This window comes from Scyliorhinus canicula, chromosome 13 (genome assembly GCF_902713615.1).
Source record: "Scyliorhinus canicula chromosome 13, sScyCan1.1, whole genome shotgun sequence".
NCBI lineage: Eukaryota > Metazoa > Chordata > Chondrichthyes > Carcharhiniformes > Scyliorhinidae > Scyliorhinus > Scyliorhinus canicula.
Window position 1 is genome coordinate 53025179 of NC_052158.1, and position 24104 is coordinate 53049282.

At 47.2% G+C, this 24104-nt stretch overlaps 1 protein-coding gene across 3 annotated transcripts in view; it reads right to left on the bottom strand.

Moving 5' to 3' along the window:
• The window catches only part of LOC119976123 (H-2 class I histocompatibility antigen, Q9 alpha chain-like), a 69011-nt gene extending 45752 nt beyond the window's left edge, over window positions 1-23259 (bottom strand). For all 3 annotated transcript variants that reach the window (XM_038816301.1, XM_038816302.1, XM_038816303.1), the window contains exon 1: window positions 23111-23259. In XM_038816301.1, the coding sequence (XP_038672229.1) occupies window positions 23111-23156 (46 nt within the window). In that variant the 5' untranslated portion in view covers window positions 23157-23259. The remainder of the gene's footprint in view (window positions 1-23110) is intronic.
• Between the last annotated feature and the right edge of the window lie 845 nt (window positions 23260-24104).

The following is a 24104-nucleotide window of genomic DNA, read 5'->3' on the forward strand; positions in this document are numbered from 1 at the left end:
AAACCCCAACACAGAGCCCCTGTAAATAAACCCCAACACAGAGCCCCTGTAAATAAACCCAACACAACACAGAGCCCCTGTAAATAAACCTCAACACAACACAGAGCCCCTGTAAATAAACCCCATCACAACACAGAGCCCCTGTAAATAAACCCCAACACAATACAGAGCCCCTGTAAATAAACCCCAACACAATACAGAGCTCCTGTAAATCAACCCCAACACAACAGAACCCTTGTAAATAAACCCCAACACAACACAGAGCCCCTGTAAATAAACCCCAAAACACAAGCCCCTGTAAATAAACCCCAACACAACACAGAGCCCCTGTAAATAAACCTCAACACAACACAGAGCCCCTGTAAATAAACCTCAACACAACACAGAGCCCCTGTAAATAAACCCCAACACAGAGCCCCTGTAAATAAACCCCAACACAACACAGAGCCCCTGTAAATAAACCCCAACACAACACAGAGCCCCTGTAAATAAACCCCAACACAGAGCCCCTGTAAATAAACCCCAACACAACACAGAGCCCCTGTAAATAAACCTCAACACAACACAGAGCCCCTGTAAATAAACCCCAACACAACACAGAGCCCCTGTAAATAAACCTCAACACAACACAGAGCCCCTGTAAATAAACCCCAACACAACACAGAGCCCCTGTAAATAAACCCCAACACAACACAGAGCCCCTGTAAATAAACCCCAACACAGAGCCCCTGTAAATAAACCCCAACACAACACAGAGCCCCTGTAAATAAACCCCAACACAGAGCCCCTGTAAATAACCCCCAACACAACACAGAGCCCCTGTAAATAAACCCCAACACAACACAGAGCCCCTGTAAATAAACCCCAACACAACACCCCTGTAAATAATCCCCAACACAGAGCCCCTGTAAATAAACCCCAACACAACACAGAGCCCCTGTAAATAAACCCCAACACAACACAGAGCCCCTGTAAATAAACCCCAACACAACACAGAGCCCCTGTAAATAAACCCCAACACAACACAGAGCCCCTGTAAATAAACCCCAACACAACACAGAGCCCCTGTAAATAAACCCCAACACAGAGCCCCTGTAAATAAACCCCAACACAGAGCCCCTGTAAATAAACTCCAACACAACACAGAGCCCCTGTAAATAAACCCCAACACAACACAGAGCCCCTGTAAATAAACCCCAACACAGAGCCCCTGTAAATAAACCCCAACACAGAGCCCCTGTAAATAAACCCCAAAACAACACAACACTGAGCCCCTGTAAATAAACCCCAACACAACACAGAGCCCCTGTAAATAAACCCCAACACAACACAGAGCCCCTGTAAATAAACCCCAACACAACACAGAGCCCCTGTAAATAAACCCCAACACAACACAGAGCCCCTGTAAATAAACCCCAACACAACACAGAGCCCCTGTAAATAAACCCCAAACAACACAACACTGAGCCCCTGTAAATAAACCCCAACACAACACAACACCTGTAAATAAACCCCAACACAACACAGAGCCCCTGTAAATAAACCCCAACACAACACAAGCACCTGTAAATAAACCCCAACACAACACAGAGCCCCTGTAAATAAACCCCAACACAACACAGAGCCCCTGTAAATAAACCCCAACACAACACAGAGCCCCTGTAAATAAACCCCAAAACAACACAACACTGAGCCCCTGTAAATAAACCCCAACACAACACAGAGCGCCAGTAAATAAACCCCAACACAACACAGAGCCCCTGTAAATAAACCCCAACACAGAGCCCCTGTAAATAAACCCCAAAACACAGAGCCCCTGTAAATAAACCCCAACACAACACAGAGCCCCTGTAAATAAACCCCAATACAACACAGAGCCCCTGTAAATAAACCCCAACACAACACAGAGCCCCTGTAAATAAACCCCAACACAACACAGAGCCCCTGTAAATAAACCCCAACACAACAGAGCCCCTGTAAATAAACCCCAACACAACACAGAGCCCCTGTAAATAAACCCCAACACAGAGCCCCTGTAAATAAACCCCAACACAACACAGAGCGCCAGTAAATAAACCCCAACACAACACAGAGTCCCTGTAAATAAACCCCAACACAACACAGAGTCCCTGTAAATAAACCCCAACACAACACAGAGTCCCTGTAAATAAACCCCAACACAACACAGAGCTCCTGTAAATAAACCCCAACACAACACAGAGCTCCTGTAAATAAACCCCAACACAACACAGAGCCCCTGTAAATAAACCCCAACACCGAGCCCCTGTAAATAAACCCCAACACAACACAGAGCCCCTGTAAATAAACCCCAACACAACACAGAGTCCCTGTAAATAAACCCCAACACCGAGCCCCTGTAAATAAACCCCAACACAACACAGAGCTCCTGTAAATAAACCCCAACACAACACAGAGCCCCTGTAAATAAACCCCAACACAACACAGAGCCCCTGTAAATAAACCCCAACACAACACAGAGCCCCTGTAAATAAACCCCAACACAACACAGAGCCCCTGTAAATAAACCCCAACACAACACAGAGCCCCTGTAAATAAACCCCAACACGGAGCCCCTGTAAATAAACCCCAACACAACACAGAGCCCCTGTAAATAAACCCCAACACAGAGCCCCTGTAAATAAACCTCAACACAACACAGAGCTCCTGTAAATAAACCCCAACACAGAGCCCCTGTAAATAAACCTCAACACAACACAGAGCCCCTGTAAATAAACCCCAACACAACACAGAGCCCCTGTAAATAAACCTCAACACAACACAGAGCCCCTGTAAATAAACCTCAACACAACACAGAGCTCCTGTAAATAAACCCCAACACAACACAGAGCCCCTGTAAATAAACCTCAACACAACACAGAGCCCCTGTAAATAAACCTCAACACAACACAGAGCTCCTGTAAATAAACCCCAACACAGAGCCCCTGTAAATAAACCCCAACACAGAGCCCCTGTAAATAAACCTCAACACAACACAGAGCCCCTGTAAATAAACCCCAACACAGAGCTCCTGTAAATAAACCCCAACACAGAGCCCCTGTAAATAAACCCCAACACAACACCGAGCCCCTGTAAATAAACCTCAACACAACACAGAGCCCCTGTAAATAAACCCCAACACAACACAGAGCTCCTGTAAATAAACCCCAACACAACACAGAGCCCCTGTAAATAAACCCCAACACAACACAGAGCCCCTGTAAATAAACCCCAACACAACACAGAGCCCCTGTAAATAAACCCCAACACAGAGCCCCTGTAAATAAACCCCAAAACACAGAGCCCCTGTAAATAAACCCCAACACAACACAGAGCCCCTGTAAATAAACCCCAATACAACACAGAGCCCCTGTAAATAAACCCCAACACAACACAGAGCTCCTGTAAATAAACCCCAATACAACACAGAGCCCCTGTAAATAAACCCCAACACAACACAGAGCCCCTGTAAATAAACCCCAACATAGAGCCCCTGTAAATAAACCTCAACACAACACAGAGCCCCTGTAAATAAACCTCAACACAACACAGAGCCCCTGTAAATAAACCCCAACACAACACAGAGCCCCTGTAAATAAACCTCAACACAACACAGAGCCCCTGTAAATAAACCTCAACACAACACAGAGCTCCTGTAAATAAACCCCAACACAACACAGAGCCCCTGTAAATAAACCCCAACACAACACAGAGCCCCTGTAAATAAACCCCAACACAACACAGAGCCCCTGTAAATAAACCCCAACACAGAGCCCCTGTAAATAAACCTCAACACAACACAGAGCCCCTGTAAATAAACCCCAACACAGAGCCCCTGTAAATAAACCTCAACACAACACAGAGCCCCTGTAAATAAACCTCAACACAACACAGAGCTCCTGTAAATAAACCCCAACACAGAGCCCCTGTAAATAAACCCCAACACAGAGCCCCTGTAAATAAACCTCAACACAACACAGAGCCCCTGTAAATAAACCCCAACACAGAGCCCCTGTAAATAAACCCCAACACAACACAGAGCCCCTGTAAATAAACCCCAACACAACACAGAGCTCCTGTAAATAAACCCCAACACAACACAGAGCCCCTGTAAATAAACCCCAACACAACACAGAGCCCCTGTAAATAAACCCCAACACAACACAGAGCCCCTGTAAATAAACCCCAACACAACACAGAGCCCCTGTAAATAAACCCCAACACAACACAGAGCCCCTGTAAATAAACCTCAACACAACACAGAGCTCCTGTAAATAAACCTCAACACAACAGAGCCCCTGTAAATAAACCCAACACAAACACAGAGCCCCTGTAATAAACCCCAACACAACACAGAGCCCCTGTAAATAAACCCCAACAACACACAGAGACCCTGTAAATAAACCCAACACAACAGAGCCCCTGTAAATAAACCCAACACAACACAGAGCCCTGTAAATAAACCCCAACACAACACAGAGCCCCTGTAAATAAACCCCAACACAACACAGAGCCCCTGTAAATAAACCCCAACAACCTAACCACAGAGCCCCTGTAAATAACCCCAACACAACACAGAGCCCCTGTAATAAACCCCTAACCAACACAGAGCCCCTGTAAATAAACCCAACACACACAGAGCCCCTGTAAATAAACCCCAACACAACACAGAGCCCCTGTAATAAACCCCAACACCAACACAGAGCCCTGTAAATAACCCCAACACAACACAGAGCCCCTGTAAATAAACCCCAACACAACACAGAGCCCCTGTAAATAAACCCCAACCCAACAGAGCCCCTGTAAATAATCCCCAACACAACACAGAGCCCCTGTAAATAAACCCCAACACAACACAGAGCCCCTGTAAATAAACCCCAACACAGAGCCACTGTAAATAAACTCTACACAACACAGAGCCCCTGTAAATAAACCCCAACACAACACAGAGCCCCTGTAAATAAACCCCAACACAACACAGAGCCCCTGTAAATAAACCTCAACACAACACAGAGCCCCTGTAAATAAACCCCAACACAACACAGAGCCCCTGTAAATAAACCTCAACACAACACAGAGCCCCTGTAAATAAACCCCAACACAACACAGAGCTCCTGTAAATAAACCTCAACACAACACAGAGCCCCTGTAAATAAACCCCAACACAGAGCCCCTGTAAATAAACCCCAACACAGCACAGAGCCCCTGTAAATAAACCCCAACACAGAGCCCCTGTAAATAAACCCCAACACAACACAGAGCCCCTGTAAATAAACCCCAACACAGCACAGAGCCCCTGTAAATAAACCCCAACACAGAGCCCCTGTAAATAAACCCCAACACAGAGCCCCTGTAAATAAACCCCAACACAACACAGAGCCCCTGTAAATAAACCCCAACACAACACAGAGCCCCTGTAAATAAACCCCAACACAACACAGAGCCCCTGTAAATAAACCCCAACACAACACAGAGCCCCTGTAAATAAACCCCAACACAACACAGAGCCCCTGTAAATAAACCCCAACACAACACAGGGCGCCAGTAAATAATCCCCAACACAACACAGAGTCCCTGTAAATAAACCCCAACACAACACAGGGCGCCAGTAAATAATCCCCAACACAACACAGAGTCCCCTGTAAATAAACCCCAACACAACACAGAGCCCCTGTAAATAAACCCCAACACAACACAGAGCCCCTGTAAATAAACCCCAACACAACACAGAGCTCCTGTAAATAAACCCCAACCCAACACAGAGCCCCTGTAAATAAACCCCAACCCAACACAGAGCCCCTGTAAATAAACTCCAACACAACACAGAGCTCCTGTAAATAAACTCTACACAACACAGATCCCCTGTAAATAAACCCCAACACAACACAGAGCCCCTGTAAATAAACCCCAACACAACACAGAGCTCCTGTAAATAAACCCCAACACAGCACAGAGCCCCTGTAAATAAACCCCAACACAACACAGAGCCCCTGTAAATAAACCCCAACACAACACAACACAGAGCCCCTGTAAATAAACCTCAACACAACACAGAGTTCCTGTAAATAAACCCTAACACAATAGAGCGCCTGAAAATAAACCCGAACACAACAGAGCCCCTGTAAATAAACCCCAACACAACACAACACAGAGCCCCTGTAAATAAACCCCAACACAACACAGAGCCCCTGTAAATAAACCCCAACAGAACACCCCTGTAAATAAACCCCAACACTACACAGAGCCCCTGTAAATAATCCCCAACACAGAGCCCCTGTAAATAAACCCCAACACAGAGCCCCTGTAAATAAACCCCAACACAACACAGAGCCCCTGTAAATAAACCCCAACACAACACAGCCCAGAGCGCCTGTAAATAAACACCAACACAACACAGAGCCCCTGTACATAAACCCCAACACAACACAGAGCCCTGTAAATAAACCCCAACACAACACAGAGCCCTTGTAAATAAACCCCAACACAACACAGAGCCCCTGTAAATAAACCCCAACACAGAGCCCCTGTAAATAAACCCCAACACAACACAGAGCCCCTGTAAATAAACCCCAACACAACACAGAGCCCCTGTAAATAAACCCCAACACAACACAGAGCCCCTGTAAATAAACCCCAACACAACACAGAGCCCCTGTAAATAAACCCCAACCCAACACAGAACCCCTGTAAATAAACCCCAACACAACACAGAGCCCTCTGTAAATAAACCCAACACAACACAACACAGAGCCCCTGTAAATAAACCCCAACACAACACAGAGCCCCTGTAAATAAACCCCAACACAACACAGAGTCCCTGTAAATAAACCTCAACACAACACAGAGCCCCTGTAAATAAACCCCGAACACAGAGCTCCTGTAAATAAACCCCGAACACAGAGCCCCTGTAAATAAAGCTCAACACAACACAGAGCCCCTGTAAATAAACCCCAACACAACACAGAGCCCCTGTAAATAAACCCCAACACAACACAGAGCCCCTGTAAATAAACCTCAACACAACACAGAGCCCCTGTAAATAAACCCCAACACAACACAGAGCCCCTGTAAATAAACCCCAACACAACACAGAGCCCCTGTAAATAAACCTCAACACAACACATTGCCCCTGTAAATAAAGCTCAACACAACACAGAGCTCCTGTAAATAAACCCCAACACAACAGAGCCCCTGTAAATAAACCCCAACACAACACAGAGCCCCTGTAAATAAACCCCAACACAACACAGAGCCCCTGTAAATAAACCCCAACACAACACAGAGCCTCTGTAAATAAAACCCAACACAACACAGAGCCCCTGTAAATAAACCCAACCAACACAGAGCTCCCTGTAATAAACCCAACACAACAGAGCCCCCTGTAAATAAACCCCAATCTCCAACACAGAGCCCCCTGTAACTATAAATCACAACAACAGAGCCCCTGTAATATAAACCCCAACCAACACAGAGCCCCTGTAAATAAACCCAAACACAACACAGAGCCCTGTAAATAAACCCCAAACACAACACAGAGCCCCCTGTAAATAAACCCAACACAACACAGAGCCCCTGTAAATAAACCCCAACACAACACAGAGCCCCCTGTAAATAAACCCCCAACCCAACACAGAGCCCCTGTAAATAAACCCCAACACAACACAGAGCCCCTGTAAATAAACCCCAACACAGAGCCCCTGTAAATAAACCCCAACACAGAGCCCCTGTAAATAAACCCCAACACAACACAGAGCCCCTGTAAATAAACCTCAAAACAACACAGAGCCCCTGTAAATAAACTCCAACACAACACAGAGCCCCTGTAAATAAACCCCAACACAACACAGAGCCCCTGTAAATAAACCCCAACACAGAGCCCTTGTAAATAAACCCCAACACAACACAGAGCCCCTGTAAATAAACCCCAACACAGAGCCCCTGTAAATAACCCCAACACAACACAGAGCCCCTGTAAATAAACCCCAACACAGAGCCCCTGTAAATAAACCCCAACACAACACAGAGCCCCTGTAAATAAACCCCAACAAAACACCGAGCCCCTGTAAATAAACCCCAACACAGAGCCCCTGTAAATAAACCCCAACACAACACAGAGCCCCTGTAAATAAACCCAACACAACACAGAGCCCCTGTAAATAAACCCCAACACAGAGCCCCTGTAAATAAACCCCAACAAACACAGAGCCCCTGTAAATAAACCCAACACAGAGACCCGTAAACCAACACAGAGCCCCTGTAAATAAACCCACACAACACAGAGCCCCTGTAAATAAACCCCAACACAACACAGAGCCCCTGTAAATAAACCCCAACACAACACCGAGCCCCTGTAAATAAACCCCAACACAGAGCCCCGTAAATAAACCCCAACACAACACAGAGCCCCTGTAAATAAACCCCAACAACACAGAGCCCCTGTAAATAAACCCCACCCAACACAGAGCCCCTGTAAATAAACCCCAACACAACACAGAGCCCCTGTAAATAAACCCCAACAACACAGAGCCCCTGTAAATAAACCCCAACACAACACAGAGCCCCTGTAAATAAACCCCAACACAGAGCCCCTGTAAATAAACCCCAACACAACACAGAGCCCCTGTAAATAAACGCCAACACAACACAGAGCCCCTGTAAATAAACCCCAACACAACACAGAGCCCCTGTAAATAAACCCCAACACAACACAGAGCCCCTGTAAATAAACCCCAACACAGAGCCCCTGTAAATAAACCCCAACACAGAGCCCCTGTAAATAAACCCTAAAACACAGAGCCCCTGTAAATAAACCCCAACACAACACAGAGCCCCTGTAAATAAACCCCAACAAAACACTGAGCCCCTGTAAATAAACCCCAACACAACACAGAGCCCCTGTAAATAAACCCCAACAAAACACTGAGCCCCTGTAAATAAGCCCCAACACAACACAGAGCCCCTGTAAATAATCCCCAACACAACACAGAGCCCCTGTAAATAAACCCCAACACAACACAGAGCCCCTGTAAATAAACCCCAACACAGAGCCCCTGTAAATAATCCCCAACACAACACAGAGCCACTGTAAATAAACCCCAACATTACACAGAGCCGCTGTAAATAAACCCCAACACAACACAGAGCCCCTGTAAATAAACCTCAACACAACACAGAGCCCCTGTAAATAAACCCCAACAAACACAGAGCCCCTGTAAATAAACCCCAACATTACACAGAGCCGCTGTAAATAAACCCAACACAACACAGAGCCCCTGTAAATAAACCCCAACACAACACAGAGCCCCTGTAAATAAACCCCAACACAACACAGAGCCCCTGTAAATAAACCCCACACAACACAGAGCCCCTGTAAATAAACCCCAACACAACACAGAGCCCCTGTAAATAAACCCCAACACAACACAGAGCCCCTGTAAATAAACCCCAACACAACACAGAGCCCCTGTAAATAAACCCCAACACAACACAGAGCCCCTGTAAATAAACCCCAACACAACACAGAGCCCCTGTAAATAAACCCCAACACAACACAGAGCCCCTGTAAATAAACCCCAACACAACACAGAGCCCCTGTAAATAAACCCAACACAACACAGAGCCCCTGTAAATAAACCCCAACACAACACAGAGCCCCTGTAAATAAACCCCAACACAACACAGAGCCCCTGTAAATAAACCCCAACCCAACACAGAGCCCCTGTAAATAAACCCCAACACAACACCGAGCCCCTGAAAATAAACCTCAACACAACACAGAGCCCCTGTAAATAAACCCCAACATTACACAGAGCCGCTGTAAATAAACGCCAACACAACACAGAGCCCCTGTAAATAAACCCCAACACAACACAGAGCCCCTGTAAATAAATCCCCAACACAACACAGAGCTCCGGTAAATAAACCCCAACACAACACAGATCCCCTGTAAATAATCCCCAACACAACACAGAGCCCCTGTAAATAAACCCCAACCCAACACAGAGCCCCTGTAAATAAACCTCAACAAAACACAGAGCCCCTGTAAATAAACCCCAACACAACACAGAGCCCCTGTAAATAAACCCCAACACAACACAGAGCCCCTGTAAATAAACCCCAACACAACACAGAGCCCCTGTAAATAAACCCCAACACAACACAGAGCCCCTGTAAATAAACCCCAACACAACACAGAGCCCCTGTAAATAAACCCCAACACAACACAGAGCCCCTGTAAATAAACCCCAACACAACACAGAGCCCCTGTAAATAAACCCCAACACAACACAGAGCCCCTGTAAATAAACCCCAACACAACACAGAGCCCCTGTAAATAAACCCCAACACAGAGCTCCTGTAAATAAACCCCAACACAACACAGAGCCCCTGTAAATAAACCCCAACACAACACAGAGCCCCTGTAAATAAACCCCAACACAGAGCCCCTGTAAATAAACCCCAACACAGAGCCCCTGTAAATAAACCCCAACACAGAGCTCCTGTAAATAACCCCAACACAACACAGAGCCCCTGTAAATAAACCCCAACACAACACAGAGCCCCTGTAAATAAACCCCAACACAACACAGAGCCCCTGTAAATAAACCCCAACACAACACAGAGCCCCTGTAAATAAACCCCAACACAGAGCCCCTGTAAATAAACCCCAACACAACACAGAGCCCCTGTAAATAAACCCCAACACAACACAGAGCCCCTGTAAATAAAGCTCAACACAACACAGAGCCCCTGTAAATAAACCCCAACACAACACAACACAGAGCCCCTGTAAATAAACCCCAACCACACACACAGATCCCCTGTAAATAAACCCCAACACAACACAGCCCAGAGCGCCAGTAATAAACCCCAACACAACACGGAGCCCCTGTAATAAAGCCAACCCAACACAGAGCCCCTGTAAATAAACCCCAACACAACACAGAGCCCCTGTAAATAAACCCCACACAACACGAGCCCCTGTGAATAAACCCCAACACAGACCCCCTGTAAATAAACCCCAACACAACACAGAGCCCCTGTAAATAAACCCCAACCCACACAGAGCCCCTGTAAATAAACCCCAACACAACCAGAGCCCCTGTAATAACCCCAACACACACCGAGCCCCTGTAAATAAACCCCACACACAGAGCCCCTGTAAATAAACCCCAACACAACACAGAGCCCCTGTAAATAACCCCCCCAGAGCCCCTGTAAATAAACACCAACCAGAGCCCCTGTAAATAAACCCAACACAACACAGAGCCCCTGTAAATACCCCACCCACACGAGCCCCTTTAAACACCAACACAACAGAGCCCCTGTAAATAAACCCCAACCAACACAGAGCCCCTGTAAATAACCCAACACAACACAGAGCCCCTGTAAATAAACCCCAACACAACACAGAGTCCCTGTAAATAAACCCCAACACAGAGCCCCTGTAAATAAACCCCAACACAACACAGAGCCCCTGTAAATAAACCCCAACACAACAGAGCCCCGTAAATAAACCCCAACACAGAGCCCCTGTAATAAACCTCAACACCACAGAGCCCTGTAAATAAACCCCAACACAACACGAGCCCCTGTAAATAACCCCAACACAACACAGAGCCCCTGTAAATAAACCTCAACACAACACAGAGCCCCTGTAAATAATCCCCAACACACACACACAGAGCCCCTGTAATAAACCCCAACACACACACAGAGCCCCTGTCAATAACCCCAACACAACACAGATCCCCTGTAATATCCCCAACACAACACAACAGAGCCCCTGTAAATAACCTCAACACAACACAGAGCCCCTGTAAATAACCCCAACACAACACAGAGCTCCGGTAAATAAACCCCAACACAACACAGAGCCCCTGTAAATAAATCCCAACACAACACAGAGCCCCTGTAAATAAACCCCAACCCAACACAGAGCCCCTGTAAATAAACCCAACAAAACACAGAGCCCCTGTAAATAAACCCCAACACAACACAGAGCCCCTGTAAATAAACCCCAACACAACACAGAGCCCCTGTAAATAAACCCAACACAACACAGAGCCCCTGTAAATAAACCCCAACACAACACGAGCCCCTGTAAATAAACCCCACACAACACAGAGCCCCTGTAAATAAACCCCAACACAAACAGAGCCCCTGTAAATAAACCCCAACACAACACAGAGCCCCTGTAAATAAACCCCAACACAGAGCTCCTGTAAATAAACCCCAACACAACACAGAGCCCCTGTAAATAAACCCCAACACAACACAGAGCCCCTGTAAATAAACCCCAACACAGAGCCCCTGTAAATAAACCCCAACACAGAGCCCCTGTAAATAAACCCCAACACAGAGCTCCTGTAAATAAACCCCAACACAACACAGAGCCCCTGTAAATAAACCCCAACACAACACAGAGCCCCTGTAAATAAACCCCAACACAACACAGAGCCCCTGTAAATAAACCCCAACACAACACAGAGCCCCTGTAAATAAACCCCAACACAGAGCCCCTGTAAATAAACCCCAACACAACACAGAGCCCCTGTAAATAAACCCCAACACAACACAGAGCCCCTGTAAATAAAGCTCAACACAACACAGAGCCCCTGTAAATAAACCCCAACACAACACAACACAGAGCCCCTGTAAATAAACCCCAACACAACACAACACAGAGCCCCTGTAAATAAACCCCAACACAACACAGCCCAGAGCGCCAGTAAATAAACCCCAACACAACACGGAGCCCCTGTAAATAAAGCCCAACCCAACACAGAGCCCCTGTAAATAAACCCCAACACAACACAGAGCCCCTGTAAATAAACCCCAACACAACACAGAGCCCCTGTGAATAAACCCCAACACAGAGCCCCTGTAAATAAACCCCAACACAACACAGAGCCCCTGTAAATAAACCCCAACCCAACACAGAGCCCCTGTAAATAAACCCCAACACAACACAGAGCCCCTGTAAATAAACCCCAACACAACACAGAGCCCCTGTAAATAAACCCCAACACAACACAGAGCTCCTGTAAATAAACCCCAACACAACACAGAGCCCCTGTAAATAAACCCCAACACAGAGCCCCTGTAAATAAACCCCAACACAGAGCCCCTGTAAATAAACCTCAACACAACACAGAGCCCCTGTAAATAAACCCCAACCCAACACAGAGCCCCTGTAAATAAACCTCAACACAACACAGAGCCCCTGTAAATAAACCCCAACCCAACACAGAGCCCCTGTAAATAAACCCCAACACAACACAGAGCCCCTGTAAATAAACCCCAACACAACACAGAGTCCCCTGTAAATAAACCCCAACACAACACAGAGCCCCTGTAAATAAACCCCAACACAACACAGAGCCCCTGTAAATAAACCCCAACACAACACAGAGCCCCTGTAAATAAACCCCAACACAGAGCCCCTGTAAATAAACCTCAACACAACACAGAGCCCCTGTAAATAAACCCCAACACAACACAGAGCCCCTGTAAATAAACCCCAACACAACACAGAGCCCCTGTAAATAAACCTCAACACAACACAGAGCCCCTGTAAATAATCCCCAACACAACACAACACAGAGCCCCTGTAAATAAACCCCAACACAACACAACACAGAGCCCCTGTAAATAAACCCCAACACAACACAGAGCCCCTGTAAATAATCCCCAACACAACACAACACAGAGCCCCTGTAAATAAACCTCAACACAACACAGAGCCCCTGTAAATAATCCCCAACACAACACAACACAGAGCCCCTGTAAATAAACTCCAACACAACACAGAGCCCCTGTAAATAAACTCCAACACAACACAGAGCCCCTGTAAATAATCCCCAACACAACACAACACAGAGCCCCTGTAAATAAACCCCAACACAACACAGAGCGCCTGTAAATAAACCCCAACACAACACAGAGTCCCTGTAAATAAACCCCAACACAACACAGAGCCCCTGTAAATAAACCCCAACACAGAGCCCCTGTAAATAAACTCCAACACAACACAGAGCCCCTGTAAATAAACTCCAACACAACACAGAGCTCCTGTAAATAAACTCCAACACAACACAGAGCTCCTGTAAATAAACTCCAACCCAACACAGAGCCCCTGTAAATAAACCCCAACACAACACAGAGCCCCTGTAAATAAACCCCAACACAGAGCCCCTGTAAATAAACTCCAACCCAACACAGAGCCCCTGTAAATAAACTCCAACACAACACAGAGCCCCTGTAAATAATCCCCAACACAACACAACACAGAGCCCCTGTAAATAAACCCCAACACAACACAGAGCGCCTGTAAATAAACCCCAACACAACACAGAGTCCCTGTAAATAAACCCCAACACAACACAGAGCCCCTGTAAATAAACCCCAACACAGAGCCCCTGTAAATAAACTCCAACACAACACAGAGCCCCTGTAAATAAACTCCAACACAACACAGAGCTCCTGTAAATAAACTCCAACACAACACAGAGCCCCTGTAAATAAACTCCAACCCAACACAGAGCCCCTGTAAATAAACCCCAACACAACACAGAGCCCCTGTAAATAAACCCCAACACAGAGCCCCTGTAAATAAACTCCAACCCAACACAGAGCCCCTGTAAATAAACTCCAACACAACACAGAGCCCCTGTAAATAAACTCCAACACAACACAGAGCTCCTGTAAATAAACTCCAACACAACACAGAGCCCCTGTAAATAAACCCCAACACAACACAGAGCCCCTGTAAATAAACCCCAACACAGAGCCCCTGTAAATAAACCCCAACACAGAGCCCCTGTAAATAAACCCCAACACAACACAGAGCCCCTGTAAATAAACCCCAACACAGAGTCCCTGTAAATAAACCCCAACACAGAGCCCCTGTAAATAAACTCCAACACAACACAGAGCCCCTGTAAATAAGCCCCAACACAACACAGAGCCCCTGTAAATAAACCCCAACCCAACACAGAGCCCCTGTAAATAAACCCCAACACAACACAGAGCCCCTGTAAATAAACCTCAACACAACACAGAGCCCCTGTAAATAAACCCCAACACAACACAGAGCCCCTGTAAATAAACCTCAACACAACACAGAGCTCCTGTAAATAAACCCCAACACAACACAGAGCCCCTGTAAATAAACCTCAACACAACACAGAGCCCCTGTAAATAAACCCCAACACAACACAGAGCCCCTGTAAATAAACCCCAACACAGAGCCCCTGTAAATAAACCCCAACACAGAGCCCCTGTAAATAAACCCCAACACAGAGCCCCTGTAAATAAACCCCGAACACAACACAGAGCCCCTGTAAATAAACCCCAACACAACACAGAGCCCCTGTAAATAAACCCCAACCCAACACAGAGCTCCTGTAAATAAACCCCAACACAGAGCCCCTGTAAATAAACCCCAACACAACACAGAGCCCCTGTAAATAAACCCCAACACAACACAGAGCCCCTGTAAATAAACCCCAACCCAACACAGAGCTCCTGTAAATAAACCTCAACACAACACAGAGCCCCTGTAAATAAACCCCAACCCAACACAGAGCCCCTGTAAATAAACCCCAACACAACACAGAGCCCCTGTAAATAAACCCCAACACAACACAGAGCCCCTGTAAATAAACCCCAACACAACACAGAGCCCCTGTAAATAAACCCCAACACAACACAGAGCCCCTGTAAATAAACCCCAACACAACACAGAGCCCCTGTAAATAAACCCCAACACAACACAGAGCCCCTGTAAATAAACCCCAACACAACACAGAGCCCCTGTAAATAAACCCCAACACAGAGCCCCTGTAAATAAACCCCAACACAGAGCCCCTGTAAATAAACCCCAACACAGAGCCCCTGTAAATAAACCCCAACACAGAGCCCCTGTAAATAAACCCCAACACAACACAGAGCCCCTGTAAATAAACCCCAACACACAGAGCCCCTGTAAATAACCCCAACACAACACAGAGCCCCTGTAAATAAACCCCAACACAACACAGAGCCCCTGTAAATAAACCCCAACACAACACAGAGCCCCTGTAAATAAACCCCAACACAACACAGAGCCCCTGTAAATAAACCCCAACACAACACAGAGCCCCTGTAAATAAACCCCAACACAGAGCCCCTGTAAATAAACCCCAACACAACACAGAGCCCCTGTAAATAAACCCCAACACAACACAGAGCCCCTGTAAATAAACCCCAACACAACACAGAGCCCCTGTAAATAAACCCCAACACAACACAGAGCCCCTGTAAATAAACCCCAACACAACACAGAGCCCCTGTAAATAACCCCAACACAACACAGAGCCCCTGTAAATAAACCCCAACACAACACAGAGCCCCTGTAAATAAACCCCAACACAGAGCTCCTGTAAATAAACCCCAACACAGAGCCCCTGTAAATAAACCCCAACACAACACAGAGCCCCTGAAAATAAACCTCAACACAACACAGAGCCCCTGTAAATAAACCCCAACACAGAGCTCCTGTAAATAAACCCCAACACAACACAGAGCCCCTGTAAATAAACCCCAACACAGAGCCCCTGTAAATAAACCCCAACACAACACAGAGACCCTGTAAATAAACCCCAACACAACACAGAGCCCCTGTAAATAAACCCCAACACAACACAGAGACCCTGTAAATAAACCTCAACACAACACAGAGCCCCTGTAAATAAACCTCAACACAACACAGAGCCCCTGTAAATAAACCTCAACACAACACAGAGCCCCTGTAAATAAACCTCAACACAACACAGAGCCCCTGTAAATAAACCTCAACACAACACAGAGCCCCTGTAAATAAACCTCAACACAACACAGAGCCCCTGTAAATAAACCTCAACACAACACAGAGCCCCTGTAAATAAACCTCAACACAACACAGAGCCCCTGTAAATAAACCCCAACACAACACAGAGCCCCTGTAAATAAACCCCAACACAACACAGAGCCCCTGTAAATAAACCCCAACACGGAGCCCCTGTAAATAAACCCCAACACAACACAGAGCCCCTGTAAATAAACCCCAACACAACACAGAGCCCCTGTAAATAAACCCCAACACAACACAGAGCCCCTGTAAATAAACCCCAACACAACACAGAGCCCCTGTAAATAAACCCCAAACAACACAGAGCCCCTGTAAATAAACCCCAACACAGAGCCCCTGTAAATAAACCCCAACACAGAGCCCCTGTAAATAAACCCCAACACAGAGCCCCTGTAAATAAACCTCAACACAACACAGAGCCCCTGTAAATAAACCTCAACACAACACAGAGCCCCTGTAAATAAACCTCAACACAACACAGAGCCCCTGTAAATAAACCCCAACACAGAGCCCCTGTAAATAAACCCCAACACAACACAGAGCCCCTGTAAATAAACCCCAACACAACACAGAGCCCCTGTAAATAAACCCCAACACAACACAGAGCCCCTGTAAATAAACCCCAACACAACACAGAGCCCCTGTAAATAAACCCCAACACAACACAGAGCCCCGTAAATAAACCCCAACACAACACAACACAGAGCCCCTGTAAATAAACCCCAACACAACACAGAGCCCCTGTAAATAAACCCCAACACAACACAGAGCCCCTGTAAATAAACCCCAACACAGAGCCCCTGTAAATAAACCCCAACACAACACAGAGCCCCTGTAAATAATCCCCAACACAACACAGAGCCCCTGTAAATAAACCCCGAACACAGAGCCACTGTAAATAATCCCCAACACAACACAGAGCCCCTGTAAATAAACCCCGAACACAGAGCCACTGTAAATAAACCCCAACACAGCACTGAGCCCCTGTAAATAAACCCCAACACAGAGCCCCTGTAAATAAACCCCAACACAACACAGAGCCCCTGTAAATAATCCCCAACACAACACAGAGCCCCTGTAAATAAACCCCGAACACAGAGCCACTGTAAATAAACCCCAACACAGAGCCCCTGTAAATAAACCCCAACACAACACAGAGCCCCTGTAAATAAACCCCAACACAACACAGAGCCCCTGTAAATAAACCCCAACACAGAGCCCCTGTAAATAAACCCCAACACAACACAGAGCCCCTGTAAATAAACCCCAACACAACACAGAGCCCCTGTAAATAAACCCCAACACAGCACTGAGCCCCTGTAAATAAACCCCAACACAGAGCCCCTGTAAATAAACCCCAACACAACACAGAGCCCCTGTAAATAAACCCCAACACAACACAGAGCCCCTGTAAATAAACCCCAACACAACACAGAGCCCCTGTAAATAAACCTCAACACAGAGCCCCTGTAAATAAACCCCAACACAGAGCCCCTGTAAATAAACCCCGAACACAGAGCCCCTGTAAATAAACCCCAACACAACACAGAGCCCCTGTAAATAAACCCCAACACAGAGCCCCTGTAAATAAACCTCAACACAACACAGAGCCCCTGTAAATAAACCCCAACACAACACAGAGCCCCTGTAAATAAACCCCAACACAACACAGAGCCCCTGTAAATAAACCCCAACACAACACAGAGCCCCTGTAAATAAACCTCAACACAGAGCCCCTGTAAATAAACCCCAACACAGAGCCCCTGTAAATAAACCCCGAACACAGAGCCCCTGTAAATAAACCCCAACACAACACAGAGCCCCTGTAAATAAACCCCAACACAACACAGAGCCCCTGTAAATAAACCCCAACACAACACAGAGCCCCTGTAAATAAACCCCAACACAACACAGAGCCCCTGTAAATAAACCCCAACACAACACAGAGCCCCTGTAAATAAACCCCAACACAACACAGAGCCCCTGTAAATAAACCCCAACACAGAGCTCCTGTAAATAAACCCCAACACAACACAGAGCCCCTGTAAATAAACCCCAACACAACACAGAGCTCCTGTAAATAAACCCCAACCCAACACAGAGCCCCTGTAAATAAACCCCAACCCAACACAGAGCCCCTGTAAATAAACCCCAACACAGAGCCCCTGTAAATAAACCCCAACACAACACAGAGCCCCTGTAAATAAACCTCAACACAACACAGAGCCCCTGTAAATAAACCCCAACACAACACAGAGCCCCTGTAAATAAACCCCAACACAACACAGATCCCCTGTAAATAAACCCCAACCCAACACAGAGCCCCTGTAAATAAACCCCAACACAACACAGAGCCCCTGTAAATAAACCCCAACACAACACAGAGCCCCTGTAAATAAACCCCGAACACAGAGCCCCTGTAAATAAACCTCAACACAACACAGAGCCCCTGTAAATAAACCCCAACACAACACAGAGCCCCTGTAAATAAACCCCAACACAACACAGAGCCCCTGTAAATAAACCCCAACACAACACAGAGCCCCTGTAAATAAACCCCAACACAACACAGAGCCCCTGTAAATAAACCCCAACACAACACAGAGCCCCTGTAAATAAACCCCAACACAACACAGAGCCCCTGTAAATAAACCCCAACACAACACAGAGCCCCTGTAAATAAACCCCAACACAACACAGAGCCCCTGTAAATAAACCCCAACACAGAGCCCCTGTAAATAAACCCCAACACAGAGCCCCTGTAAATAAACACCAACAAAACACAGAGCCCCTGTAAATAAACCTCAATACAACACAGAGCCCCTGTAAATAAACCTCAATACAACACAGAGCTCCTGTAAATAAACCTCAATACAACACAGAGCTCCTGTAAATAAACCCCAACACAACACAGAGCCCCTGTAAATAAACACCAACAAAACACAGAGCCCCTGTAAATAAACCCCGACACAGAGCCCCTGTAAATAAACCCCAACACAGAGCCCCTGTAAATAAACCCCAACCCAACACAGATCCCCTGTAAATAAACCTCAACACAACACAGAGCGACATCAAGGTGAATGAAAATTTCGAGCGCTATGTCTTCCGACAGCGTTTACAGGGTAAGGATGAACCTTTCCAGTCCTTTCTCACCCACCTCCACATCCTTGTGCAGTCCTGTAATTACGGGTCCACCTCCGACTCCATGATACGCGACCAGATCGTTTTCGGTGTTCAGTCGGACCCTCTACGCCAGCAGCTCCTCAAGGTAAAGCAGCTCACCCTAGCGATTACCATCGAGACCTGCGTGCTACATGAACACACCGCTAGTCGGTATTCCCACGTCCAAGCGGCTGAAACAGCGCGGCAAGGTCCCCACGAGGCAGAACGGGTCCAAGCAATCAAGCAACTCCAGGGCCTCAGCCTGGATGAGGGAAGCCATTTCGTGCGCTTTTCACGGATTCCCACGCTTGCGCGGACTGAACGAGGGGATGGTGGTGTCGATGATCGCACTGCGCAGGCGTGCACCACGTATGACCGCACCGTACATGAGCAGTGGCGCAGCGAGCGTACTGAAGCTACAACGTGCGGCAACTATGGCTCCGCCCACTTAAAGCGGCAATGTCCTGCCAAATCCTGATGCTGCCTACAATGTGGGAAACTTGGCCACTATGCTGCTTTATGCAGGTCTGCTCAGCCTGCCACCTCTTGTCGTTCCAGCCAGCCTCGCAGGGATGTCCGCACCATCCAACCCACGGTCACCAAACCCGATTCAGACCTGCTGCCTGATATTGACACTGAGGACCCGAAGGCACCTTTTCGAGTCGGTATCGTTACCAAACACAGGGTGCCCCGAAGCAAACAGTCCAGCCTCTACCGGTACACAGCATTGATCCGGACGATGAGTGGTATGCCACCCTTACAGTCAAACTGTCCCAAAGCCAATTCCGCCTGGACACCGGTGCCTCCACCAATCTCATTGCGCGGTCTGACCTCCAAAGCCTTCGTGTCAAACCAGCCATCCTGCCATCAGCCTGCCAGCTACTAGATTGTATGGCAATGCCATTGCTGCCAGTGGCTCATGCCAACTTGAAGTGACGCACAGGTAACGCAAAGCCATCCGTCCCTTTGAAATCGTGGGATCCTCTAAAGCCTCCCATTACTCACTGACTGAGGGTTAATACCCCAGTACCCAGACTGAGACCCTCTCTAACCCCATTACTCACTGACTGAGGGTTAATACCCCAGTACCCAGACACTGAGACCCTCTCTGACCCCATTACTCACTGACTGAGGGTTAATACCCAACTACCCAGACACTGAGACCCTCTCTGACCCCATTACTCACTGATTGAGGGTTAATACCCCAGTACCCAGACACTGTGACCCTCTCTGACCCCATAACCCACTGACTGAGGGTTAATACCCTAGTACCCAGACACTGAGACCCTCTCTGACCCCATTACTCACTGACTGAGGGTTAATACCCCAGTACCCAGACAGTGAGACCCTCCCTGACCCCATTACTCACTGACTGAGGGTTAATACACCAGTACCCAGACCAAGATCCTCTCTGACCCCATTACTCACTGACTGAGGGTTAATACCCCAGTACCCAGACACTGTGACCCTCTCTGACCCCATTACCCACTGACTGAGGGTTAATACCCCAGTACCCAGACACTGAGACCCTCTCTGACCCCATTACTCACTGACTGAGGGTTAATACCCCACTACCCAGACACTGAGACCCTCTCTGACCCCATTACTCACTGACAGGGTTAATACACCAGTACCCAGACCAAGACCCTCTCTGACCCCATTACCCACTGACTGAGGGTTAATACCCCAGTACCCAGACACAGACCCTCTCTGACCCCATTACTCACTGACTGAGGGTTAATAACCCAGTACCCAGACTGAGACCCTCTCTGACCCCATTACTCACTGACAGGGTTAATACACCAGTACCCAGACCAAGACCCTCTCTGACCCCATTACCCACTGACTGAGGGTTAATACCCCAGTACCCAGACTGAGACCCTCTCTGACCCCATTACCCACTGACTGAGGGTTAATACCCCAGTACCCAGACACTGAGACCCTCTCTGACCCCATTACTCACTGACAGGGTTAATACACCAGTACCCAGACCAAGACCCTCTCTGACCCCATTAGTCACTGACTGAGGGTTAATACCCCAGTACCCAGACTGAGACCCTCTCTGACCCCATTACTCACTGACTGAGGGTTAATAACCCAGTACCCAGACACTGAGAGCTCTGTGACCCCATTACTCACTGACTGAGGGTTAATACCCCAGTACCCAGACACTGAGACCCTCTCTGACCCCATTACTCACTGACTGAGGGTTAATACACCAGTACCCAGACTGAGACCCTCTCTGACCCCATTACTCACTGACTGAGGGTTAATACCCCAGTACCCAGACACTGAGAGCTCTGTGACCCCATTACTCACTGACTGAGGGTTAATACCCCAGTACCCAGACAGTGACCCTCTCTGACCCCATTACCCACTGACTGAGGGTTAATACCCCAGTACCCAGACACTGAGACCCTCTCTGACCCCATTACTCACTGACTGAGGGTTAATACCCCAGTACCCAGACACTGAGACCCTCTCTGACCCCATTACCCACTGACTGAGGGTTAATACCCCAGTACCCAGACACTGAGACCCTCTCTGACCCCATTGCTCACTGACTGAGGGTTAATACCTCAATACCCAGACACTGAGACCCTCACTGACCCCATTACTCGCTGATTGAGGGTTAATACCCCAGTACCCAGACACAGACCCTCTCTGACCCCATTACCCACTGACTGAGGGTTAATACCCCAGTACCCAGACACTGAGACCCTCTCTCACCCCATTACCCACTGAGGGTTAATACTCCAGTACCCAGACACTGAGACCCTCTCTGACCCCATTACCCACTGACTGAGGGTTAATACCCCAGTACCCAGACACTGAGACCCTCTCTGACCCCATTATCCACTGACTGAGGGTTAATACCCCAGTACCCAGACTGAGACCCTCTCTGACGCCATTACCCACTGACTGAGGGTTAATACCCCAGTACCCAGGCTGAGACCATCTCTGACCCCATTACTCACTGACTGAGGGTTAATACCCCAGTACCCAGACTCTGAGACCCTCTCTGACCCTATTACTCACCTGCTGAGACCCCTCCAGTAATGATCAGTAATATTAATCTCAGCATTGCTGCTTCCTCTGTCACACTCTGATGAAGATGGTGTGAGATATCCACTTCCAGCAGACACACTCCCTGTACTCTGACTGCCTCCTGTCCCTCCAGACTCTTACTCCGTGCAGATTACACAATGCTCATTGTCTTAAACTCAGACACTTCACAATTAACATAAACTTTCCAAATGTTATGAGGTAACCAATCAGAGGAACACTGTGAACAACATTGTTAGTTGCCAAGGAGAATAATAAGTTAAGGTTTGAGAATTGTGCAAGAACCTGAATGTAATTTGATCCAGAACATTATTTTTATTAATTTCCGAGATGTAGGTGTCGCTGGTTGGGACGTGCATTTATTATCCGTTCCTAATTGCCCTTGAGGAGGTGGTGGTGAGCTGCTTCTTGACCCACTGAAGTCCCTGAAGCGTACGTACATCCACACCGATGTTAGGGAGGAGTTCCAGGATTTTGACTGAGTGGTGGTGAAGGAACATTTAAATGTTGTGAGCATTTTAGAGGCGATCTTGCAGGTTGTGGGGTCCCCTGGTATCTGCTGCCCTTGTCTTTCTAGATGGTTGTGGTCATGGGTTTAAAAGATGCTGCCCGCGGAGCCTTGGTGAGTTCCTGCAGTGCATCATGTGGATGGTACACATGACTGTCACTTTTCATTGGGAATGGAGGGATTGCATTTTTTTGTGACTGACTTGCCAGTCAAGTAGGGTGGTAAACGTGTTAAGTGTTTTTGGAGCTTTACTCTTCTAGGCAAGTCCTGACTTGTGCATTATAGTTGGTGAAAAAGTCTTTATGGGGTCAGTGGGTGAGTTACTCGCCGCAGGATTCCTAACCTCTGACCTGCTCTTGTAGCCACAGTATTCATATTGCTACTCCAGTTCAGTTTCTGGTCAATGGTAACTCCCAGGATGTTGATAGTGAGGGCTTCAGTGATGGTAATGCCATTGAA